At 40.6% G+C, this 26,620-nt stretch overlaps 2 protein-coding genes across 10 annotated transcripts in view; one reads left to right on the forward strand and one right to left on the reverse strand.

The window, feature by feature from the left end:
* Positions 1–7,392, forward strand: part of GLCCI1 (glucocorticoid induced 1) — a 53,987-nt gene extending 46,595 nt beyond the window's left edge. For 2 of the 5 annotated variants that reach the window (XM_005480808.4, XM_005480809.4), the window contains exons 7-8: positions 3,287–3,407; positions 4,472–7,392. In XM_005480808.4, coding sequence (XP_005480865.1) covers positions 3,287–3,407; positions 4,472–4,817 — 467 coding nt within the window. In that variant the 3' untranslated portion in view covers positions 4,818–7,392. Of the gene's footprint in view, positions 1–3,286; positions 3,412–4,471 lie in introns of those variants that run through there. The other 3 variants (XM_074536514.1, XM_074536517.1, XM_074536511.1) reach the window with 2 other exon arrangements.
* Positions 7,393–18,593: 11,201 nt separating this feature from the next.
* ICA1 (islet cell autoantigen 1) overlaps positions 18,594–26,620 on the reverse strand; it is a 65,929-nt gene continuing 57,902 nt past the window's right edge. For 4 of the 5 annotated variants that reach the window (XM_074536543.1, XM_005480811.4, XM_005480812.4 and 1 more), the window contains 3 exons: positions 26,159–26,434; positions 21,248–21,343; positions 18,594–19,542 (listed from right to left, as the gene is read on the reverse strand). In XM_074536543.1, the coding sequence (XP_074392644.1) occupies positions 19,421–19,542; positions 21,248–21,343; positions 26,159–26,434 (494 nt within the window). In that variant the 3' untranslated portion in view covers positions 18,594–19,420. The remainder of the gene's footprint in view (positions 19,543–21,247; positions 21,344–26,158; positions 26,435–26,620) is intronic. The other variant, XM_074536532.1, reaches the window with a different exon arrangement.

Raw genomic sequence — 26,620 nt, forward strand, 5'->3', positions numbered from 1 at the left:
CTGTGCTTTGGCCTGAGGCCCTCCCAGCTGCCCTTTGGACTCTATCAACTGGTGGGTTTACCTTTCTGCAAGAAGCTGTTAAATAGAGTTTTTCAAAAGTGAGTGAAAGCTAATTTTCAGAAGAGGTTTGCAGTATTACTCTGGACAGAGCAGTGATACTACACAGTGTTGATTAGAGCAGGCAAGGAAGGGTTGGGAAAGAATGTGTTTTCATGGCACCTGGATTTTGTATTAAAACTACTGGTTTCACTAGATCTGTTTTGTGATACTCTGGTCCATGGAACTGTAATTCAGAGCCCCACATAGCATCCTCAGCAGCTGTGACAGAGGTGAAATTCAAAGGCATATGAAGGTATAAGCAGATGAAATCTGGAGGGGTTTCTTTGTACAAATATAAATTGTATACCCTGTTTTTCAGGGATTTTGATTTAGGCAGCATTTAGTAGTCCCACTGTTGCTAGCAGGCTCTTCCAGGTAACGTGATTGTGAAGGTGCTTGTTAAATTCTGGGCATCTGATCCATAGCTCTTTAAAGGAATGTTGTTAGTGGAGTCTTTGGATAGTCTTGTTGGAATTTTTGAACCTATCAAAAGTAATCCCAAGGCTCACTGGCCGTTTCTTGTTAAAGTCACTCAAAAAACTGCTTTACAGATTGTTTTTTAGTTACCCTCTTTTGTTGTTCTAATATGTGCAAGATATGATTTCCTGTATTAAGGTTAAAATCATTAGTGTTTGAGTTACACTCTTAAAATGCTTTCTAGATAACAGAATATATGTGTTTTAAATTTGTGTCCAGAAGTTCGGTGTGATAAGCCTCCATATTGTCTGCTGTGCGTTTGTGGGAGGGAAAGTCGCTTTAAAGATTCCAGGATCAGTGCCGGATAGAATGGGATGGAATGGAGCGGGATGGAATGGAATGGAATGGAATGGAATGGAATGGAATGGAATGGAATGGAATGGAATGCAGCGGAGCTGGATGGGATGGGATGGGATGGGTGGGCTGGGTCACGCCGGCAGGGCGCCCCCTGCTGGAGGGAGCCGAGGGCTCGGCCTTGCAGCCTGGGGGAGCAGTGAGCACGCCCATCAAACCCGGGACAGCGCACGTGGATGTGCCGTGTCGGCAGGGGTTAATGACGGGACAGTTCAGCGCTGCAGAGCCCACAGGATACACAAGTGGATCTGGCTTAAGCTGTGGATACCACCTCTTGCACTTAACTGGTGGCCTGTGCTCCCAGTCCCTTCTACTCTCGCCCAAGGCCTGGCTTGTATGCGCGAGTCTCCTCACAGTTCTCCAGCAGCGCGTGCCGTGCATTCGGGCAAAATGGAAATCCAACAACCTCATAAGCTTTAAAAACTGGGAGGGTAAAGAGAAATACTTGTTTAGCAGCTGTCTCACGTAGAAAGTTTCAGCCAGGCAGGGCTAACTAAACCAAAAACTTGATTGAAAGCTGAACTGGCTAGTAGACAAGACTCTTAAATCTTCCAAGACCTGACTTAACTTTGAATTCTGTTTGATTCTTCCCTTGGATGTACTGCCATGGTTTTCCACTATGCAGTGGAACGAACAGTAGTACATTTTATGTCTCTAATTTTTAAAATAGAAACTTGGATGTTCAGTTTTAAATATTAGCAGGAGGAAACAAACTGTCTGGGTTCTGTTAATGATTTCTGTGTTTGGAATGAGTGGTGTGGGCCAGCAGTGGAAAAATGCCAACAGGACCATCATGCTCCCAACTTGGCAAATATCTGTATCGTCTCTAAGCATTTTCTGCCTTCGTAGTTAACACCAAAAATTCTGTAAATAGAAGTTCTGTATTCACTCTACAGCAGGAAAGAGCTGAATAATCAATATGCTACTAAAGATCACGTCAACATTATTTTTTATCTCGTATCTTTCATAATAAATCTTCAAAAGGAAGTGTGACATTTGAGTCGATTTGTTTCTTCTTGTAAGAGGAAGCAGAAATGTTTCAAAACATCTAATGATTAGCCTTAGTATTTGAGTCAGGGTAATATAATAGTTTGTGTAGTTACTCTTTGCAAGCTGTTAAAGACAAATCTCTCCACTCTGGTGAAGTTAGATCACAGTACTTGAAGCTTGGATAGCTGAAAAAGCAACACACATGCACAACAGAGAAGTAAACAAAGGCTATAAACTTGAGTTAAAAATAATGTACCCCACAGGAATGGAAAGACTTGAAAAGGGCTAAAGCAAGAGCAGCTATTTCTCTCCAGTTAAGGTGTATTTGTAAGTTGGTGGGTCCTCATTAATTTTGCTATTTCATTTTTTAATTGAAATCCTAAGCAGGGAATAGGGAACCAATAATACTACCTTAGGAGAGGTGTTGCACTTTGAAAAGGTAGAAGCCACTGGAGAAAGCTAATTTTCTGTGGATAGCTATTTCTGTACCTACTTTATTTCCTTAATGCATTTACTATCATGTTGTCAGCATGACTGTTTAAAGTGAACCCTTTCATAATCCAAAGATTTGAACCTTCTGTGCTTCTATCATTACCAGACTTGAACCTTCTCTTATACTTTCTGAGAAGTACAAATAAATCTGCCCATTGCCTTTTGTCCTAGATCCTCTCACCATTAATTCTAAGTGTGTCTGGCTAAAATACACACAGGCAGCTGGGGTTATGAAGAATACTTGTATTATATAGCCTGTAGTGATGAGAGAATAAATTGTAGAAGTTTTATTCTAGATTCTAAAGCAACTTCACAACTGTGAAGCAAGTAAGATAAGACGTTGTAATGATAAGGTAGCAGTACCTGTGTTACAAATGTGTTTTGTTTAGTTCCGACTTCTGAGCTGCTCATGAGGCTAATAAGGCAATATTCCAGTGAAGAACTGTGTTTTAAAATAAGATACAAGCTGTATACACTGTTTATACAGTGAGAAGGTGTTTTATCATTACCACTCTTAATTCTTCTGCATGTATTATGCATATTACCTTGTTCATTTGCGGTTTTTGAGCTATGTAATAAAGAATGTATTTGTTTCCAGGATCACAGCTCTGCTTTGTTCCAGTTGCAGTGTTCTGGATAAAAATATCCTCCTGTTATGTGTTGTTATACAATAGATTGCTGCTGCACCGAAGCTGTTACTCAGAAGAAATGTGCTATACAAGGGTGTTAGAAGTAGCCTGCAATAAAGGAAGCGTTGTGGTAGAAGCAAACCAGCGTAGTGGCTAAATTGTGAAAAAAGGCATCTTGTTTGGAAATCGAATTTAATTAAAAAGCACTCTCAATCTCTAGTAATATAACTGCTTTAAATTTTCAGACAGTGGGAGTAGCTCACCGTTGCCCAAGTATGCCTCATCTCCCAAACCAAACAACAGCTACATGTTCAAACGAGAGCCCCCAGAGGGATGTGAGCGAGTGAAGGTCTTTGAGGAAATGTCGTAAGTAATGCCTTTTATATCAGCTGGTATCTGCAAAGCAGTAAACCTGTTTACTGAGCCTATTCAACTGCAGATGAATAAACTATTCCAGCTGATGGGTTTTGCAGGAGCAAACTATTCTTATAGTTTGTGCAACAGAGAAGTTCAAGTGTTTACATTGGTGTGAAGAGAAAATGGAGTCTTTTACCTCTTTTTGTGCGTTTACAAAAGGCAACAAAATTCCAAGCAGGAAAGATAAGGTACATTAATTTCCTAAGCATTTATATAAACCTCTTTCAGTGTATTTTTTTAACATTTTAAATTTTCATAGCTTAAGCAAAAACTCCCCCTGTCATAATTACCCATTTCAAGCATAGGTTGCATTTTGATGTGTATAAAACATAGAAAATGGAATGAAACATATAAAATGTCTTTGTAGATGGTAGCATGCTTATGGCATAGACTTTGCTCAATATTTTTGCTGAGCAAGAAATTGGAAATGAAATTCTTGGACATCATGTCTTTTTTCCCTAGACCCAGCAATATTTAAGCACAGCACATGCTGTTGAGGTTGCATGCTAAGCTCCTGTGGATGAAAGAATTAAGGAGGGGATGTTTCTTGCTCTAGCAGCATTCGTTGCCTTCTGGGTGGTAAAGGGAGAAATGTTGGATTGTGGAAAAAGCCTCCAGACAAATTATGGAATATGGGAAATGAGAGGTCTGTTTTGTGGAGGTCCTCAAAGGAATTTAAAATGACTAAATGTGTTGTTGCTGCATCGCTTATCAAAGAAGAATTTGTGCCATTCTAAATTAATCATGGCATTTTTTCATGTGCATATGTACTGCAGATTTTTCGTGCTGGAAGTTGCATGTTTGTCCAGTAATTACCAAGTCATTTTTTGTGATGGTACTATTTTTAATGCTGTGGATCAGTTAGCTGACTACCAATATGGAAGATGTTTGCCCCTCTGTCCAATTAATCCCATTCCTTGTCATTCACATTTTAGCAACGTATAGAACCACAAAGTTCACAATGTGAAGGGCATCTCAGCTGGTCAGATATATAATCTTTTTTCTCGTTGTAGGTCTCGTCAGCCTGTCTCAGCCCCTCTCTTTTCATGTCCTGACAAAAACAAGGTTAATTTCATCCCAACCGGATCAGCTTTCTGTCCTGTAAAACTCCTGGGCCCCCTCCTTCCCGCTTCAGACCTGACGCTGAAGAACTCTCCCAACTCGGCTCAAAGCACAGCTCTGAGCACCCTGACTGTTGAGCAGCTTTCGTCCCGGGTCTCCTTCTCATCTCTGTCAGATGACACCAGCACAGTGGACTCGCCAGAGACCCCGGTACAGCCGTGCCAGCCGCAGCAGCCGCTCCTGCAGGAGATTCAGACTGAAGAGCATTCCTCTCCTCAGAGCTATGTGTTGATCTAGAGCAAGGTGGAGCAGGCCTCTGCCCCAGACAAGGAGGGAGGAGATCCTAGTTCAGATACATCTGCATGAGGTGGCAACCTTTCAGAACACCACAGAATACTTAGCAGCATTCAACAAATATCTCAACACTGTTCTTGGCAGGGACAGAATCCATATTTGGCATTTTTTTTGTGAGAAAGCAGTAATGCCTGCAGAATCCATATTACATGAAATGTTTCAAGTGGAGACTATGCATTTCATAGTACATTTGACCAGATTAGTACTGTGTCCTGTGTTCTGTTTCAAATTCTACAGTATAAATAAGCTCTCTCTATATATAAAAAAATGTTGCCTGTCTGAATAGAAAATGTCTTGCTGTGTTGTGTCCTATGGAAAATACTGTACTTCAGGATTATGTTTACAATTGATCCAGGTGTTTATGTTTCTAACTTCTGTAATACACACAATGCAAAAAAAAAAAAAAAATGGCCACAGCAGTTGCACAGTGCCCACCCTATGGCCTAGCTTCAGGTACTTCTCTTGAAGTGTAAACTCAGGTAACTTGGAATGTATATCATATTGGAATATAAAATATTTTACAGCTACAAAGCTAAAGAGGGAACATCACTCTTTTGCCTTTCCTTGTTTTATGCATTATATTTCCTCATTACATTCCACTTTCTTGGAATAAGTGCATTCAGATCCAGGTGAATGATGACCCTGGACATGGGTGAACATGAGGAGAACCAGCAAATCTGTGATGTATATCACTTTGTCATGTGCTTACAAGTAAAACAACTGTTGCATTTACTGTCATTTCAATAGATGTAAAATTGTGGCATTTAAAGGTTTCAGGTGTTGCTCAGTTAATGACTGTTAAACTGTTGCAAATAAAGTGTTCAGTACTAGGCTGTACATGAGAAACATTCCACATTGTGCGTGAGAGGATTTTGAAAGACAAGAATGTTTTTGTTAAAGGACAGAAATTCTTTTAGGTTTCACGGGGGGGGGGGGGGGGGGTGATTGGGGATTTCCTCTCATGGTTTTTGTTGGCAGTTAAGGATGTGAAATGCTACTGTTACCGTCTAAAAGTCAAATTAATGTTTAGTTTCTCTTTTGGAAATGTTCATTCATTTGCTGGTGGAAATAGGTTTTCAGATTTTGTTGAGCAGTGTTAGATGAGCGTCATTTTATTTATGTAGTGAGTAATTGTGTTTGGATGAAAGTCCAGAAGTAGCAAGTGGGTGTTGTAAGAGGGGTGGGGAAAATAATAGTTTTAAGTTCATGTTACTTAAAGCTTCTCCCATAACTTTCAGTTACTTAAGCTGTGTGTGTAAAAGTGTGTTTCCCCCCCTCCTCAAGTGTAAATAAAAGAAAAATCCATGTAAAATAATCCTGGTTTTGCAGGCTGGACACTGTCTCAAAATAGTACATGGCAAGATTGGGTTTGTGACACTCTTCTGTTGTGCTAGAAAAAGAGGAGCATTGCTTTCAGAGATAATTTCCTGTGATACCAAGAGGACCCCAAAGGCAAAATAAACTTGATGTTCTTGCTCCATTGCTTTCAGCTCGGTGGAACTGCGTGTATGCTGTCTGCTCCTAAGAGAATAAGGTTCACCATTTCCAGGAATTGAAGAGATTAGTAGCCTGCAGCTACTAGGAGCATTTAAACATGCTCTTTTATGTTTTCTTCTGCTTTGGAAGATGAGATTGGAGGGGGATGAGAGTGAGCCACCAGTAACTACTCACTAGATATGTGCTTTGTTTGGAGATACAGCATTGCTTCCTTTTTATTACCGAGTTTTTGTTAATGCTGTCTTACAAGGTGGAATTCACAGCCTATAAAACATCCACTGTTTTTGGACTCCCCTTGCAGAAAACGTAGGAGAGAGGTCTGTCTCTAACCATTTTCATGTGAAAAAGCTTATTGAAACACAGCAGCCATCTTTAACCCTACTAATCTCAGGCCTAGGTGAAAACACTATATATTTTATAGACTGAAGATAAAGGGGAGGAAATACTCGAGATGTAAGTATCGATTCCTTTTAATATTTTTCTTTCTAGACTAACATTGCAGTATGATGACCTTTTTATGCTCTGGCTATGTCCAGATATGAAATTGTAGTCTCAGTTATTGGTGTTAGGTTACCAGGGGATATGATGAGTGGTTTTTAGATCAGTGCTGAACTCTGTACAATATTTGCAATGCCATTACATGTTCTTTATATTTTTTCCATGAGAAACTAAATATTAATTAAAATGCACATTTGTTCTTAGCAGAATTGAAGATTTTGAACCAAATGTGTTAAAGCTAATGCTTTGCCATGTAAATTTCCCAGCAGTTGTTTATCTCAATTGTATTCTACATTCAGCTGTAGAAATTTGTCAAATATTGTTTAAAGTTTTGTACATAGTTGTACTGTTATTTCTAGCCACTGTGCTGAACAGTATTCAAGTTATCACACAATATTGCTTTACACAAGGAAATGTGTGGCTTTTGTTTTGTATTTTTTTTCGGTATAGAAGTTCCTGTGTCTTATTTAAATAAAAATTATAGTTAAAAAAAAAAAAAAGTGGTGGGGACAACACACAAAAACAGTGGTTCATTTCTTTGTTTTGGAAACTGTACATAGAACACCATAGAAGGAGATTAAATTTTAATATTGTTCCAAATTTACATCTAGAATAATGCCAACCATGTATGACTAGTGTGCTGTGTCTTCTAGAACAAGATCATCTTTTATCTATTGATTTTTACATAATACTGTACTCAGGAGTGGGGAAAACCCCTTAAAATAGCTGAATGTTTAAATATACTTTAAATAGCGTACTCTATTTCAACATAGCACAGGAAAAAATCAGTTAAGAGTTGTTTGAAACTCTGTATCTGCTGCTGTGTTTGTGGTATGGCTAACTTCAAGTTATCTGTTGAAAATTATGAAAGCCATTAGATGTTTCACTATGTGAAACTAAACTAAACTCCTAAAGGATGTGGTATAAATCTACTGACAGTCTTGGTTTCATGTTGTTTTGTATGACTCAAATGATTGTCATTCGACTTGCAGAATAATTCTTTCCAGATGGAGGTGGGGGGTAAGGAGGAAGAAAGGATAATATTTAAATACATGTAAATCCTCCAAAGTCAGTGTTTACTGAAGAGTACTATGGCAATAACTATCAAGAACAGATTAATGCTTATTGTCGTCAGTCAGTGGAAATTTTAAGTTTTCAGTATCCTAAAGATTACAAAGTTTTTATGTGACTGTGTTAAAAACATTAACTGGAACTTAACTAAAAGTCCAGGGCCAGAAGCTGGACTTGAATGACCCTTGTGGGTCCCTTCCAACATAGGATATGCTGTGGTTCCGTGATCCCACCCACCTATGGGAATGCTTGGTGTCCTTCTGTCAGAAATGGCTTCATTTCAGCCTTTTCATCATCAGCTTGAAGGGGTTCCTAGGAGTAACTTTGTGACCATCCTGTCCCCTAAATGGATTTGGCTGCAGCAGTTCAGGCTGTCTTTGGGTGGGAGGAGGGTGTTTTCTCAGGAAATACTTTGACAAAAGCCTGTAGCTTGCCCTGCAGAGATGTGATGCAGTTTGTGTCCCGTGAACCTAGGCCTTGCCTGGTTAGTCACATTTTGGATTTTTTTCCATATGATCCACACTTTGTGGGCTGTGTGTAGCTCACTGCCTCTGTCTTCCCCAAAGCCAAAACAAGGAGTCTGAAAAGCGCTGAGTGTAGAGAGCTAATGAAAAAGTTTTGCCTTGAGTCCCTATTTTGTGAATATAAGATCTTAGCTTGGGCATATATTTTTCTAGCAATTTGTGGCTCTGGCAGTGAATGCTTCAGGGGCTGGAGGTCTGTGTAAGGAGAGCCCTTGGCTGTGTGTGCTGGGGTAGGGGACTACAGATAGTGAGTGACCCACTGCTTTTAGGAAACAGGGTGCTGTCCGGGAAGTGATTTTTGGCTTCCTCACAAATTAGCTCTTGGGAAGGGCCAGGTACTGGCACAAGGATAGTATCTCAGAATCTTCACAGTATGCAAGTGTAAGGAGTAACACAAGCAAGAGAAATGGTGATGTCAGCCAACATCTCTTAATTTATTCAGTTGTAAGCAAACACCATGGAGGCTTAGCAAAACCAGCTCCTCCTACCCTGGCCTTCCTCCAGGGTATTGGATTGGGACCTTCAGACATTACTTGAGGTACCAGCCAAGCAGTTTGGAGATGACAGATAACTAGTAGAAGTTTACATCAATTACTGTTGTAAAACAGCCTGCCTTGCTATGCAAAACACAGCCATAAAAACACAGATTTGAGGTAACTCAGCTCAGGGAGGAAATAGCATAGCCAAAGTTCCTACTGTGTATGTCCAGAATCTAAATGTAAGGAAAAAGTGAATTAAAGCTGGGAAAGAACACGCATTACACGTACAGTCATCCATACTTGGTACTTGGGCTGAAGGAAGTTGTTTGATGAAAGACTGACATGCAGTTAAAATATGTGTATCTTGTTTCTGTTTGCATTAATTAAACAGTCCTGGAAAACTCTGGTTTGGGAGAGACTGTAAAAGCTCAGGAAGAGCTATAGGAATAAAGTACTGGAAAAACTAGAAGGTGGCTGTGTAGGAGCTCAACATGATTAACTTGATGGTTGAAGAGTGACTTAATTTCACTTAGTAAATACCTACACATAGGAAATACTTACTAATGAGCCTAAAGTTTAGCAGACATGGAATCTTAAGCAGTAAGAAAATGATGACTTAATAGATGACTTAGATGACTTAATATTAAAAAGGTGGATTTGTTTTAGCACCAAGTATAATTAATTACTAGGCCAATATGCAAGGAAAGATTTTTTTTCCAAGTATTGATATGTTTAAAATGAGATGATTTTACAAAGGATGTGTTCAAATATGGTTTTTATAAGCCATACTAACTTATGATTATTTGGGGCATTTTACATTTCAATTGATGGTTAAGAGGTGAAATTTTCTAACTACCGTTGTAATTCTTGCCTCGCTAAAGAAGCACATGCTGCAATATTTTCAGCTAGGGTGTTAACACATATTTTAAACTGTCTGGAATAGGGTTTTGAGGGTAACTTTTGGCTTCTGGGAATTTTTGGTCTGTCAAACATGAATGAAGTCTCCAGTAAAGTAGATGTAGTTGAGTGGCTTTATTAGTTCTTTTGATTTTGGCACTTCCTCTATAGCAGCATAATTATGGAGAGGTGGTAAGAAAGTGGAGAGTAGGAATTGTCTTTTTGGAGGACAATAGGTCCCAGAAATAATGTGTTACTCAGGTGGGGCTGAGAGGAGGTAGGGAGTTCCCTCAGTAAAGGCCACATTGGAAGTGAGTGAACATATAAGTCAAACTGCAAATTCAGTTGATGACAACAAAGAAGAGCAATTAGATGAAGCTGGATAGAGAGCTGACCCCATTTTTAAGAATAGTTGAAGATTTATCGGAGGTTGTAAGAAGTTCTGATGGGAAATTTTTAGGCTGCCTTGATCTGTAGCCTGGAAAGCTCAGAGGCAGAGGAGCTGGAAGTCTGGGAAAAGGTTGTGTAATCTCTTCCCCCCATTGAATTAGAGACTGAGCTTCACAAGAAAGCACAGTTAGGCTAATAACTGCCTGCAGAAAAGTAAGGGGGTGTATGTGTGAGATTTATTTTTGTGTATGTGCACAGTGAAGTGTGTGTGGGTAAACTTTTCAGTGCTTTTTTGCAGCTGTTGGTTGAAAATATGGTTTGCTCAGGGCAAGTAGTAATACCCATGGTAATTTATTTCTTGTACCTTTGTTTTTAATTTCTACTTCTGCAAATAAGTAGTAAGTAGTGTCATCTAACACAACAGGTGTTAACTAAAACTGGGTGTCCATCTGCTTTCTGCAGGTGAGATCTGAGTGCTCTGAGATTTTTATGGACAGAGGTTCTTTCTGCAAGGAGGACAAAGCTGAAAGAGACTTTCTGTTAAAGTTTGTTGCCAAAAGTCTGGCTGATGCAATTACTCCTGTTCTGAGTTTTATTTGGATAAGAATTTCTAGACATACCCTATCTTTGTGATGCAGAGGTTTCTCAGAGAGTAGCAGCTTCCCTTTCCATAAGGTTGGTGCTATCCTTGGGCTTGTTACATAGGGAAGTAAGAACTCATTCTTGTAAAAGATTTAAAGAGGGTGTTGCCTTTGGAAACTAAATACTGTTAGTAGGAAATGGGAGGTGGTGGGGAGAAGCACTTAAGTCTGCTTTTGTGATTCCTTTGGATTCTAATTCATTGTGCATCCTGAGAATGCTGAGATCCATTCATTTTGATGTCAGCTGCTGAAAATATAGGAAGGTTCAGATGTAGCTTTCCACCTCTGACAGCACAGAGATGGTACCATACTACCTACTTTCACTGCATGGTTATATTTTGGATGGGGCATGTAGGTGTATTTTAAGGATTGTCACTTCATTCAGGGGCTCTTGTTCATGAAATGAGTTTGGGTACAATGGCTGATCTGGTTTTGGTTCTAGTGGAGAATTCCAAGGAGATTGTTTAAACACCTCCTGAATTGAGTACCTAAGAAATCTGTTCTCTTCTAGGGAGGATTTTCCTGGTTTTCCTCTTCTGCAGGGGAATACTAAACCTTTGGGGGTAGGAGAGTGATGAAGATGGGAGCAGTAGGTCTTGCACTTTCTAAACAATGGGAAAGCAAAGGCAGCCCAGGCCCCTGATTTGGAGGGCAACCTTGTATATCTGTATTGGTACATACAGGATCTTCCTTGGGTTAGGAACACAGCAGATGCCTTAATACTCCAGAGGAGTATTAGCCTGGATAAATGTCATTTGTTCTATAAATCAGGCCATCTGTAGATTGCAATCTGTCCCTTTGGTTGCATCCTGGCTGAAATGCTGTGAATGCTGCTCTGTATCATGACTTGCCTTTGTATTCAGTAAGTGAGAAAATGTACCTCCAGACTGGACAAGGAACTGGCACCTCTGTCAGGTACAGGGGCTTCATGGCACTGGCTCTGTGCTGTGGGTGCAGGTCTGCCAGAGCAGGAGCTGTGTTCCATCTCCCATCTGGTGATGTGGAAGTTTCTATTTCCCACCATGATACGTGCAGGCTCTGCTGGCCCCTCCTGCATGGGAGTCTCATTTCAACCATCTCTGGTGACTAGGAGATATCTCCTTGCTGCAAACCAGGGGGAAAACCTGCAAACCTGGACTCCTGCAGCTGCTGGGAGTTCTGGCAGCACCGTGGTGGTGTTGGACACTGGGACAGGAACATCATTGCCTGAGTCATGGTAAGACTGGCCCCAAGCTACTTGATGCTGTCATGGCTCAGGGGTTTGTTTGTTTTGTTTTGTTTTGTTTTGGTTTTTTTTCTGATAGGCCCTGGTGCAGAAACTTAAGCACCTTGATGGAGATTTTGAGATTGCTGATGGTGTATATATTGGATTAATCTTCTCTGAAGGAAGACACTTCATTTTGGCAGTCGGCTCCTGCAGAAAAGGACTTGATACGTATTGGTGCTGCTACACAAGAGAACTTACTTTGGGCCTATAAAAGCATTTTCTTGTATCTTGACACACTTGCCTTTTTTTTCACTTGGGTAACAACCACTAAAGAAAACAACATTACATACCTCAACCTCAGTTAAGCCCTGCATTAAATACTTCTCATGTTTATGGGGAACAGAAAGGGAACCCAAACCACTTATAGACAAGCTGCACTGTTCATTAAAAACCACCCCAGGACAAACAGTTCAATCTGCTCCTCCAAATCTCAAGCAGGAAAATTACCTTTATGGATTTTTAGTGTTTTTCAATTGCATTAAATATTTGCTACAGGATGGGCTGATCAAATGGATGGGACCAAGAGAGAGGCTGTAAAGCAATGTCAGTGCAGCCCTTCTTCCTGAATGCTTCTGTTTGCTTTTTAATCTTACTTCCTTTTATACTTTGTTTGTGCAACATTCCCATGGCCTGAACTGCAAGCAGTGAGGTGGACTGCACACTCTGAGGTCTAGCCAGGCTTTGAAGCACAGCAGTAGTAACTTATGAACATTGCAAAGGCTGCTGAAGCCAAGGTGTCCCCTGCCCCCAAGGAGACCTTGGTCACTTCGCTTAAAAATGAAAGCAAAAGTTGCAAAGCGCTGCAGGGGGGAGGGAAGGTTAACAATTCACAAAAGCAAGATTTTGTTCAAGTAAGGTGTCTTGTAATCATTCCCCTACATGAAGAGCAGCAACAGCTGTGAGTATCTTGCATGTGAGCTTGGCTGTGGTTTGGTGGCAAGTAGAGGTGACCACAGGTCTTGCCTGAGGGCTGTACAGGGTAGTGCTGCTGCCATCTCCTCACTGTGCAGCCTCACACCCCTCTGCCCTCTGATGCTTCAATTGTTTTTTTTTGTGGGGGTGGGGGAGGGAGGGTGGCAAGTTTTCAGCCAGATCAGTGCCACTGCTGGCTCTTTTCCAGCTCTGGAGATGACCTGCTGGGACAGTGGTGGCCCATGTTTAGATGGGCTTGGGACGCTCACAGCCCTGGGCAGGCTTCTGTGACTTCCAGAGCACAGACTGGCTCTTGGGGAAAGAGCCTTGAATTGCCCCAGTGCCTTGGGCTCTTGCAACCATGGCTGCTGACTTCAAATGCAGGGAAAACCTGGCAGAAAAGGCTGGATCAGCCCAAGAGCCAGCTGAACTGCAGATGGGAAAAGTCCCCCATGGGGCTTGTCTCATGTTTTCTGTTGTCTTCTAAAAATCTTTCTGAAAATCAAACTCAGTGAGGGCTGCTCTCTGCTGTCAGGCTTTGGTGTTCTGAAGCTCTGGTGCTCAAGTTCAAGGCAGAGATGGTCATGGGAGCACCACACAGACTGCCAGAACAGTCCAGAAAAATAAGCAGCTGTAAGAGCAAAGTGGCTCCTGATTTCAATTCTGTATTTTATGTGTCAAGGGTTTATTCTGAGGATTGTGCTTGGAATAACAGGAGTTTGGGCTTTTTCCTTGTCACATCCTGCTCCTGTTGCATTCAGCATGCTTGTTTCTTGCAGCCAGCTGTTATCCACCCACCTAGATGGAGACAGGGTCAGATGATTTAATTGTGTAGCACTTTTAAAGTTGCTTTTTACCTTGCTCCAGCCTACTGATGAAACAAGCATATGGCTTCCAACACCTATCCTCGGGCCTTTCCTACTGCCATTATAGCTATGGAAGTCCAAAATAAAAGAAGCAGACTGCAAAGTAAGCTTCTGGGACAGATGAAAGATTTTACTTTAAAGAGAAGACTGGCTGTAACTTCTTTAACAGCTTAGGTAGGTCTGCTATCTCTTCTGAAATTGCTTATCTACTTTTTTTCCTCATATTTTTGGGTATTCCCTATCCCAAAAAGGATTTCAACAGCAACCAGTGTAAGTAGCTCAGGTAGTGTCAGCCAAGCTTCTACCTCCAAGCTACAGCATGCTTTTCTTGATTTAAATTTTGTAATTTTTTGCAGGCAGCTGAGACTTCAAACCCACTATGGATTAATTACAAGGCTGGGCCCATCAAGGTTTTGCTATGGTAGAACAGAGTTAGAAGCTGATGCAGCTGCTGGGAGCTGAACACTGCTGTCTGGCAGAGACCTCTTTGCTTGGTCACAGGCTTGCAGAATGATTTGGATTGGCAGGGGCCTCTAAAGGTCTTCTAGTCCAAACCCTCTGCCATGGACATTTTTTTAATGAGATGAGGTTCTTCACAGTCCCATTGAACCAGACCTTGAACATTTCCAGGGCTGGGGCGTCACTCACTTTCCTGGCCAAACAGTACCAATGTCTCACCACAAAACATTTCTTGTGTGCAATCTAAACCCTACACTCTTTCAGCTAAAAGACTGCCTCTTGTCCTTAGGCCCTAGTAGTGTCTGTCTCAGTCTTTCTTACAATCTGTATGAATTGAAACAGTAAAGTCTCCCCCCAGAGACTTCTGCATCCCAGGCTGAACAACCCCAGCTCTCTCAGCCTTTCTTCGCAGGACAGCTGCTCCAGCCCTGGTTTCATGGCCCTCCTCTGGACCCACTCCGGCAGGGAGAGCTCCTGTGCTGGCAAATGCCTTGTCTGACTTGGAGGGAGGGCCACACTTTAGCCCTTAGGGTTTGTAATTAGTAAGTGAGGGGAAAAGCCAATTTTATGCCTGGGAGAACACTGTTAATGAATGGCCAGGTACTGCTCTGACTGACTGCAAGGCCAGTCCACCTTGGTGCTGGAGGCTGGCTGGGCACCCAAGGCCAGACTGGCTGGACCTGCAGGGCCTGTTTGGCCACCGTGCCCTTGTTTGCTGTCCCAGGAGAGGCTCTGTGCCTGTGCACTCCCTGTGCACTCCCTGTGTGTGCACTGAGCACAGCAGAGGGAGGATGGCAGCCCCAGCAGCTCCGTTGTGCTTGGCTGGCCAGTGAGGTGCTAGATCATCTCTGCATTTCTGCTGCTCAGCTGAGGCAAAGCCTGGTGGTTGCTCTGCTTCCTGCCTCCCCCATATGGTGGCTTGTTTAAAAATAAGATAAAAGGAGCAGAAGTTGTAAAAGTAGGCTAAGTAGAGGGGGATTTGCAGTAAGTGCTTGGAAGGAAGCTTGAAGAAGTGAGGAGGGACCCAATACTGGCAGCTGCACCTGTACCATGTTAATTCTTGCTGCTGCCCTGACATCTGAGCATCTTTGGGAACTGCACTGAGAGAAGACAGGATCTTCCAGCTGCCCTTTCGGTGTTCTGGGGCTATTTGACTCCACACATCTTCAACACCAGAACTGGACAGTGCACCCACCATTCACTCCTTGGTGCTGCTCATCCCGTCTCCCCTGGCACTCACAGTGGGATGTGGCTGGAAGGACGCAGACAGCACTTTACAGAGGCCCCAGGAAAAGGCAGCATGATGCCAGCACCTGGGTACTGTGTCCTCACACAGCCTCCTACTGTGCTGAGCCCTTCCAGGCTCAGATGCTGTCAGGGCTTGTAGACCATGATATTTCCTCTATTTCCACTTGGAGCAAAGCTGCTTGCTGGTCACCTTGTTGCTCAGGTGCTCCCACTTAGCACATGCAGCCCCTAATATTTGAAAGGAATTTAAAAGGATGCTTGGGGAAAGCAGGTGGCTGCTTGTGGCCAAGTGGTCCTGCTTTGAAATACATCACTGTCATGCCCATGCAATGCTGGATATGGAAACAGCAGAAAGGAACAAGGTAAGTCCTATTCTACCCTGTTGAAATAAATCATGGTCACTTCAAAAGGCCAGAAAAGTTACTTAGAAAAGTTACTTGTTAGTTTTCTCTATGAGCTGTCCAATTGCCAAGGCTCACAGTCCAATTCCTCTGTAGCAGCTGCTCTGAGATTTGTAGGAACCTTCAATCATCAGAATCAATTACATCAAATTTAATAAACTTCACAAAAAGGACAGTTAATCAATTGCTACTGTTTTCATCTGCCATAGGGGTTCTGCAGCTGTTTTTATTTTAAAACAATCCACTACTGAATCAGAATATGCAACTGGAATGAAGCATATTAAATCAAGATGAACATTAAGTGTGTAGAAAATCAATCTGTAATTTTACCAGGATGATGAACTGCCCTGCTGTCCCAAGCCTGAAAGCACAGCACAGTGCTCTCAGTGGCCTGGGAGTGACTCCCCAGCCCAGGCTGCTGACAAGCACATGCCAGACACTTCTTTATTAGTAGGGAAGGGTTGTTTGTAGCTCTGTACTTTGCATTAACAATGTCTATTTGCAGGATTTGTAGCTTTCTGCTCTGTTTTTCAACTTCGCTAAATCTTTATGATGACAATGCATTGTACACAGGGATTTCCATTGCTTTTCTTTAAGCAAAATCAATTACATTTTAAATACCTCTGGCTTGTTTTTTGGTTTTTTTTTATTTTTTTCATTTGATGTGTGAAAAAAATTGCATTGTAAATGATTCAAAGCTTAACTAATTTCAAAAATTATATATTACAAGAAATCAATGCTTAATATGAACTACTTTGTAGTGCAGTTTGTGTGAGGAGGAGGGAAAAGAAAAAACCCTGCACCTGTGGTTTGCCTTGTGTGAAAGGGAAGATGATTCTGATGCTTTCCTACCTAAAAACAGGATAAGGATTTAGAACATCATTAGCTGAACCTCTGTAATGCTCTTAACTGTCTCAGTCAAGACAGTAGTTTGGTTTTTTGTGCCTTGTTTTGATTGTTTTGGCATTTTTTTTAATCCTGGAATTCTAGAATCTGTGACCTACAGAACAAACATTTTTTGAGCCTCTAAGAACAGTTAATTGGCTGTTTTGAACTCAATACAGCCTCCTCTCTGCTTTACACCTAACTGCTTCAGCTGCTAAAAATGCTGGAGTGGATTGTCCACAAGTGTTTTAGAAACTACCCAGACAAATGTAATCCACAGCAAATTTAGCAACCACAGACTTGCTTAAAGTTGCAAGAATCTGCTTAATGATTTTGTGGTAACCCAGCTGGGCTGAAGAGCAGCCTGGCTCTCCCTCGAGCTCCTGACACTAACATTTTTGGCATTGCAGATAATTACAGTTTGGGATGGAGAGGATTTCAGGCAAGCAGTGTCTGTTTTGAGTACAAACTAGCACCTAGCACCCCAGTGTAAACCTTAGGTATTTCCCAGTTAATCCCCTTTGTACATCTCTTATTTACTGCCAGAAGTGCAGCCCAAAGTTGTGAATTCAGCCCCCTCTCAGTGCTCAAGAAGTCAGCGAGTGCAGAAAGGGAAGCTCACTGAGCAAGGAGCTGCCAGTACCAAAGAGCAGCAAATCTGATGGAGGGAACCAAGTTCTACCTTTAGAAAGAGTGCAGCTCTGATTCCAGGTCCTACATGCCTCAGGGCCCCAGCTGGGCTGGGGACTGTGCAAAGAGAAGATCAGACCATCATTACCCATCAGACATGAAAATCCACTCCTAAGCATCTGAAGAACTTCTGGGAACAACTGAAGTACTTTGACACTTCCAGGCGATGGGATGGGATGGGATGATGAACATGATAGCTTGAACAGAGATGTTTAAAACTTGCCAAGGGTTGAGCCTGATGAACTCTGGTCAGTCCAACCTCACATCCACTGCTAGCATGTGGCTTTTTAGATAGGAGGCACCAAAACCACATTACTGCTGATCAGTGCACACATCCAACAATGTTATGCTGCACACAAGAAGTTGGCCAAGTCAGTGAACTTGTACATTTATATAGTTATTTTCAGGTACTTAGTTACCTATTAGACCATGAAACAGGGATTAACTGAGTGTACAGGTTGTGAAAACACTTCACCAGCGTGAAGGGAAAATCAAGCAAATTAAAAAAGGCTGAATATAATAAATTGTAGAGTGGGTCCTGTACAGTACATAGAGCTTGTGATCTTTACTGGCTAGTGACACATCCTCAGGGGATGTCCAGGTTGGACATATGGAAGAATTTCTCCTCTGAAGGGGAGGGTCAGGCATTGGGATGGGCTGCCCAGGAAGGCAATGGAGTGCCTGGAAGTGTTCAAAAGACAACCAGACATGGCACTGAGTGCTGTGGTTTAGCTGGCAGGGGAACTGTTTGTTCCAAGGTTGCACTCAGTAGTCTTGGAGGCCATTGCCAACCTTTATGATTCTATGAGCCTTTTCCCCTTCTTTTGAGGGGAAGCAAAGGGACACCACATTGAGTTCATATTTTCTCACTGTCCTTCCTTCTGGATTACTATTCAGAAACAAAGGGTTCAGTACTGTCTACAAACCGGTCATCTTTTATCTTGAGATGTTTGTTATGTATCAATTCAACAGCACAACAGCACTCTAGTGGGAATAAAGTTGTGGTTTTTGTCAAAATCATTTTATTAAAGAGTTAATGTCACAACAAGCTTAAAGTAACACATGCTTCAGAAATAAAACTGGATGAAAAATTCTCAGAACAGAAACAGAAATGGATTGAAGGCATGGCAAAGCATCCGTTCCAAGAAACTTCTGCAAACAAGTGCGAATTCTGTTGGTGCAATGGAGAAAAAACTCAGAAAAAGAAGCCTCCTGGGCATGACTTCTCTTTATGTTTATGTAGTGCAGTTTGTCAAATAAGTTAGATTGGAAAGGGCACAATTTCGATGGCTGCACAGACCCAAATTTACTTCTTCAATATTTAGCTCCAGCACAGGTTTTTCAACTGTGAGTACTAACAAAACAAATTTAGTTGACATCTTTAACATAGCAGTAATAGATATATTATATACATGATAGATGTTTGACTCATGCAGCCTCTTCAGTTACATGATTTTTTTTTTAATTTACTCAAGAAACATTATAAAAAAATAGGTTTGCAATTTGTATTTCACTTCGGTGTTAGCTCCACATCACCCCAGGCAAAGACAGTGTTTCAGCAGACAATCTAATTTGGCAAGAAATCTGCCCTAATTCTTAACCTCATTTTTGTAAGTCCACATAGAAAATAAATGCGAACTCTTTATACAAAACAAGAGCAAATAACTGTACCTATAGAAAAAGGGATTAATTCCCTTTAGTTTTATTATCATGGCACATACTTTATATTTTCACAACAGCATACTAATTTTCATTTAGTGTTTTCAAACTCCAAAATTATGTTGATGAAGGGAAGAATGTGAGTTACCAGAGGCAGCTGACTCATGCATTAAGCAATTCATGTTCTTTATCAGTTTTCCCAACAGCATCAGGATTGGATAACGGGTCCAGGTCAGCAAAGAGACTGAACCAAGCAGTCAAGTCTTTAGCATTCTTTGTAGATTCTGGAAAGAAAGAGAAAAAAAGAAAGAAAAAAGAAATGCACAGACTTGTCAGCTATTTCAAAATAAAACTGACTGAATGTTTGACTGAGGTCAAAAAAATGCCATGCTATTGTTTAATTCATTACCAAGGGTATTCTGACAAGAAAATCAGAATAAGTGATTGCATTTCAAAACACTATCTTTGTCAGAACATAGAACTTTAGTAAGAATGAGTGTTTTACATGTCTGCTATGCATTTTATAAGGCTCCTGCCATGATAAGTACAGGAACACTTTAACTAGAAATAGAAACAATCTCACTCTATCTAACGTTGTTTCATGAAAGGTATTTGAGTGTGCCTCTACATGCCTGCAAACAAGCAAAACGAAAGTGAAGGCAAATTTTGCTTTCAAGCTCTCTTAGAGGACTAAATTCCTTTGCCTAAATCCAATTCATGTGACTGTTCTGTCTCCCCTGTATGCAACCAACAAGGTCATTACTCATCTGGAATGAAGTTTTAATGGAAAGGCACTGGCTGGAGAGAGAAAGAGAGGGGTTATATTTGATAGGCAGTCCCCAGGACAGCTTCTAGTTTAATTCTGATGGATATAGACAAAATGTGAATAGGGACTATATCCAATAGCAGCTGGACTATTGTACCTCTGTGTCCACACTGATATATGTATTTAACAGAGTTTATCTGACTGCTTTTATTCCAACTGGGCAGATGTTCAGCTTAAAGCAGTAACAACTTTGGCTGCTATGAAGAAGGTACATCTCCACTTGCTTTTTGTTTGTGGCCCTATGCCCAACATGTATTATATTGATAGTGAAATAAGATATGCTATTCTCTCAGAGAGATAATGGCACATGAAAGCTTTCTTTGCAACACAAAGAATTTACAGACAAAACAGGCTCTCCCTGGCATGACACTCCTCTTGGTACCTGCCACTTTCAGAACCACAGATTTCCAAATAGCTGAAGGCCATTCCTTTTGCTGGTGCCAGTCCTGTGGCTGCACAATCACACTGATTTCCAAAACAGTTTCCAAAACACCTTAATCCTCTTTTTTGTTTTTTCTGCTAAGCTGAAAAATTTCAGGGGAAGGAATACATATCATCCCTTTCTTCTGCATCATCAAATGTGAATGCACAGAAACTGGCTACAAACTGGTGACAGAATTCAACATAATTCAACTGGTTCACTTATGCAGGAATCCTGGTCAAAAATCAGCAGGCCATTGTCTCAGTAGATGGCAGGACTATGCACTCTTGGCTCAGTTGCAACAACTGAATTACATTTTACACAGACGAATACTGGTATCTTGTATGTTTATCAAAAATATTTGCAATTAGGGCTCTTCTGCCTTATCAGCAGCCTGTATTTTAACCACAATGCTGAATCTTAGAACTTAAAAACATTGTTTAGCTCAAAGTGCATGCAGATGTTGTTCTGTGTGAGTCTAAATTTAAGTAGGTAGAAGAAACTGTAGCTGCAATTCCTTTCTTATTTGGTAAATTACTCTTCTGACATGAGATTAGCACTAAGCCTACCAAAAACATACATACACACACACACCACACACCTAATAAAGGTGAAACAGTGATCAGGGAGCACAAGATTGAGCTGTAGCTACTACAAAAATAAGTTTTGTTACCACAGTAACTGGGGAGACATGAGACACTACACAAGATACAAGAGCTAAAAAGGAAAAGCCAAGTATCACCTTTCACAGGCGTCTTGTCATCACTCACATTCAGGCTGTGTGGTTTCTGTGCTGGCTGTGGTATTGATGGTGGACTCACACTGCTGGCTGCCCATCCTACAATTCAGCAATAGAGCAGCGTTAGCATGAGGAGTTACTTTGTTAGCTCCAACCCCCAGTGTCTGGCAGCATCAGACAGAGGAGCAGAGTGCTCATTTATGGCCATTTGTGTCTGTCCTTGCACACACAAAGTCAGCACTCAGGCCTGCACAGGAGCAACGCCCTTTACAAGAGAGTATCTCTAGGTCACTTTCATCATCTCCAGCTTCAGGCAACTATACGCTTTTCAAACCTTTCACCTGGAAATATTTTTGTTTCTCTTATTGAATCACAGTTAATACCCATTTACAGAAAAGCCAGTTCAGTAATCAGGTCCAACACAGCTGTAGGGAAAAGAATCACTTACATTTGGATAGAAATACCACCACAAATAATAAACATTTTTTCTAAGTCCAAATACTTTCATTTCATCCATTGTTCCAGAAAAAACCTTATTTACAGACCCTAAATTTTTTAGTTAATTTTGAAATAATTCTGGAAAAAAAAGATAATTCATTGCAAAACACTGAAGAATTAAATTCAAAATTAATTACTTCAAGTTAATTTAAAACTACATTTTAATGGACTATTTATTTTTTTATCTTTATTTGAAAGGAGATTCTCAGCAAGAAGAGAGCAACTACACAGGAAAAAGTGAAATAGTTTTTTTGTTCTTACATGCATATTCCATATCCACAAAAAAGTAATGATAAATAAGTTAATAAGGCCAGATGAACAGGCTGGCAAAATGAACTAGGGGTAGTATACTTCAGAAACATATTAGAAAAAAACCAATATTTTTGTCCCTTACTTAAGATATTTAAATTCATGTGCTTTAATAGATTTAGAGGACTGGAGATAGTATTTCTAATTTAATTAATTTATCCTTTAAGTTTGGCCTGGTCAATTATACATCTAATTTGGCAGTATCACAAACAGAATGCTCATCTATGCACCCAGCTACCATTTCCCTTATTCAGTCTCTTTTTTTCTACAAGTGCCTGCTTTCACATCCTTTTTTACTCTTTTTGTCCTTCCTCTCCTTACTTTCTGCTCTTTTGGGAGCCCCTGTCAGATACTGGCACCCAGCATCCCAACAGGTAATGCAACAACCACATCAGTCACATCAGCCCTTTCTCTCTCAGTGGATTATTCTCATCCCTCTCTGATCTTACCTTGCCTATAAAAGGCCTGAAGCCAAGCTATGTTATAAAAAGAGGCAAGAAGAGTTTTTCTGTAAAATCACATGAATTAGGAAGGAAATTTAAAGCCACAAACATCCTCTGTATCTCTAAGGAAACGAACCAAAAACTTCTTCAAAATCTGGATGCAGAGTGCTCACATGTATTTGCTCTAGACAAAGGTGATAAAGGCTTGTGAGGCAGCTTCTGCCCTCTGAAAGTGAGGTCTTAGAGTTTAATCTTTCAAATAAGCAAATCTGAATGATAATAATGGAAAGCATGGCATGACCCCTGCAGAATGACATACTTTTCAGGCATTTTCTCTGCTTGTGTTACAAACAAGAATGGCAGAGGACATTATACACAACTACAGTAGACTGCAAGGCTTTTGTGTGCTTGGAGATGCATTGTGAGAAAGTGTCTGATATAGCAATGAATGACAACAGGTAAATTCAGCTGCTTAAATAAAGAGGGTCAAATCTGATAGAAATGAATGGGAGCTCTGCCAGAAACTGTCTGTGCAAGTCCCATGACTTCAGAAAAATCAGGAAGTGGCTCCCATCGACATCACTGACGTTCCTGTACACTGGTGTGCCTGGCAGATCAGGGAGCAAAACACTTCAGACAGTGAACTCCTCTGGAGCCCTCCCTCCTTTGGAGTCCCTGGACTAAGCCTGGTAGGCAGCACATCCATGAGAGATGCTGTGGCCTGGCTGCCATTTACTGAAATGCAGGTAGCTCACTCAGAGAACAAGAGCCACCTAACAACAGCAACAAAAAATCCAACCAAATACACTCCAGAAAGTATGTGATGCTTTCATAATGAAATTACTGATTTATGAAGGTACTGGGAAAGACTGACGCAGAATTTGTATGAAATACTTTAATGAATTAAATTTTCAGTGAGCTACAGAGAACAACTCTGCCTTTCAAAAGCAAACCACAGCCTATCAGTTTGAAAGCAGCTGTTGGCCCTAAGCCTGTTTTGGTTTGCCTGTTCACAGGATGGCTTTGTTACATGACCAGACAAAAGGTTATTGCCAAGACAGCAAGGAAACCAAACAGCTTGCTGTTCAGCAAGCATCTTCACCAACACTGCAATGATTAAATTTAGAATAGGAAATTGTGAGCTGGGCATTTGCTTATGAACTAGAATACATGCACATGTAGTGAAGATAAAGAGGGGCCCTTAATGGTATGAATGAGTAAATGAGGCCATAAACATCATGAAAAGAGAAAGCCAATGCTCCCTCTGAAAAAGGAGAAAGGCAACTGAACTACCGAGCTGTACCTGGAGGAGAATCTAAAAGACATACTGGGAGCATGCTTTGTTTCTATTATATTTACACACACATTTAAATGTATTTTAAACCAGCACCTGGTAGCCCCATAGCAATTCAGAGTCCCATTGTGTTGGATCCTGCCTACAAATACAGCCAGAGAAAACTCTGAGCTGGGAATTCCTGACCCTAACAGTTTATAACCTGCATAGCATTGTGCCTGTTTTACAGATTAAGATCTGAGGCAGAGAGAAAACAAAGCCCCAAAGATTTATGAGCGTGCTTAACATAAAATAAGTAAGTAATCCCACTGAAGTTAATAGAAAAGTTAATGTGCTTAAAGTTAAGCATGTGAGTTTTAAGAATCTTTATGGTCTTAAGGCCAAATTCACACAGGAAGTATGGAACATTGAGGCTCCAGTGTAGCACCTCACACTGAATAATTATTAAGCAATCCTACCAGTCAGGGAAATAAATGCAGGAGATGTATCACAAGTCCTCAGTAAAAACATAATTCATATATTTTAATATTTCCAACTTGTATGTCTGGATATGCTTATATTCCAGTTAGTATTAAAAAAAAAAGTCTCTCTTCCCATATTTAATGATAAGGTCAAATTCTGGAAGAAAAGTTGTGAAGTGAAATGAAATGCAGTTTAAGATTAAAGCTGAGTTTTTACAAGATATAAAATGGACCAAATTTCACCTTCTGTTAAAAAATAGGAAAAAAATCTTGGAAATATTTAGAAACAAAAATTTAGAAAGAAACAAAAAATTTAGAAAGATTATTTTCACATACAATCACTCAGCTGATTAACCCTGACTTTTCAAGTGCTGGTACATAAATTACCAAAATCTTCTGCCAAAACCTTGGAAACCCATTTGAAAACATCCACATATTTTACACTTTATTATTTTGTTTACTCAAAAAGATTTTGGACTATCATGTTGACTGGAATTGATTTTTCATTTTTACTGTTCCTTGAATGCAACATTACTGAATTCTGATTTTGAATTCTCTAACACTGCACCCAATGCCAGTGCACATGAAAGTTAACAGCCACATCAGAAAGGATGCACAACTCTGCTTGCTATTTATGCCTAAAACATACTTTTTCTTTAAAAACACATTTACATTTAAAAATGGAAATTGCACTGAAATGTAAAATATATTAAAAAACATGTAAAGCTGTGGGAAAAAAATCAATCTCATAATATTTCTGTTGCGATTTTTAGAAATTTGCTTAAAAACCTTATAAAGCTACATCTAAACCTGTGCATCATTACAAATGTCATTCTCCCATTTTTCATTCAAGTGCTGAAGCCAATGAACCAAGCTATCTCGCTTTAGGGGTGCTGGTAGTTACTGTATTAATTATAAAGTAAATCTGACTTTCTAATTCCTGCCAAAATGTCAGAGGTCATTTTACCTCATGTATGACTCTTCCAGTTGCAAGGGTTCCAAGAAATAGTCTCCAGGATAGGATCAGCCTGCTACTGTTTCCAGTATTTCTCTTCCCCAAGTGAGATTTAAATGACTTGGGACAGGGCCCAAAAAGGCAAGGTCCCCTCGAGCTTGCAAAGCCCTGCAGAAGACCCAGCCAGACTGCAAGGAGCACAAAGGTGGGTGCTGCTGGCTGCTTATCACAGCCTGCCTTCCTCCCTCTCTTCCTTCCTCAAGGCCAAAGCAGCAGCAGGAAAGATCTGCCCTAGTTCCCCTCTTTTCTTCTCCCCAGCTGTAGCTTGGAAAAGTGAGAGAGTTAACAGCACAGAAGAAAGAGGGGGGAGAGAGAGTTGCATCAGTAACTAGCCTGCAAGAGAAATCCACCTGTATGGCTAACAGGATAAGACAACTCATTCTACCTGACTCATCCATCCGATCCCTACATCCAATGTATAGGATGCTTGGGAAAAAAAAAAAAAGAAAAAAAGAATGCAACTGATTTTCACTTCATGGTTTAAAAACAATATCCCCAGACAAAATAATCATTTTTGGTTCCTTGACCCCTTAATAGAGACAGCAGTTGTGATTCAATCAGAAAAAACCCACTCAAACACATTTTCTGTTTCAGGAATAAAAAATATCTCAAGGTTCTAAAGATCTCAAAGAAGATTTCAAAAAATTAAATTAACTCATTTATGACAGTAATCTTGACTTTAGGTTTTGGTACTTCATTCAAACACTGAATGAGAAGGGCTAAAAAAACAAATAAGTCACTCATGTTTTTTCTCTAGGCCATACTCTGCTTTAATTTCAGGTACAATTTCTGCAGCCATGGCACAATATAAACTCTCACCACACTTCTACATACCAGAAATCCACACTCCAAGCCCTAACCCCAACATAGTGACAGAACAAGATGAACTCTCACCATGTAAGGATGACTGCAAGTCATTCATGTTTTGGTCTAGCAGCTGTGAGGGTAAGTATCCCGAGGGTGCTGGTACTGCAGATGACGAGGTGCTCTCCCCATCTCTAGCTGAAGAGTTCATGGTGAGATCAGCAGCCTGCCCAAAAACAGCTGTCCACTCCTTGCTGAACTCCCCCTCATCCAGGGAGGAGGCGTTGAGGATCTCATTTAGTAATACCATGTCATCCTTATCACCAACTTCTGGCTCCAAGGATCTCACAAACTTTTCCTTTGAAGCTGTCTCAGAACAAGAGAGTCAAGATAAATATTTTTTTAAGACAAAGTAAATAAAGAACTTTTAAAAACATATCCAATCTAGACTAGGTATATTAAGTGAGATGGAATATTTTTGCATGAATATTTATTTTCTTTTTTAGACTCAATTCTCTTGGACATCTGGGTTTATACCTTATGCAACAAATA

This window comes from Zonotrichia albicollis, chromosome 1, assembly GCF_047830755.1.
Source record: "Zonotrichia albicollis isolate bZonAlb1 chromosome 1, bZonAlb1.hap1, whole genome shotgun sequence".
Lineage (NCBI taxonomy): Eukaryota > Metazoa > Chordata > Aves > Passeriformes > Passerellidae > Zonotrichia > Zonotrichia albicollis.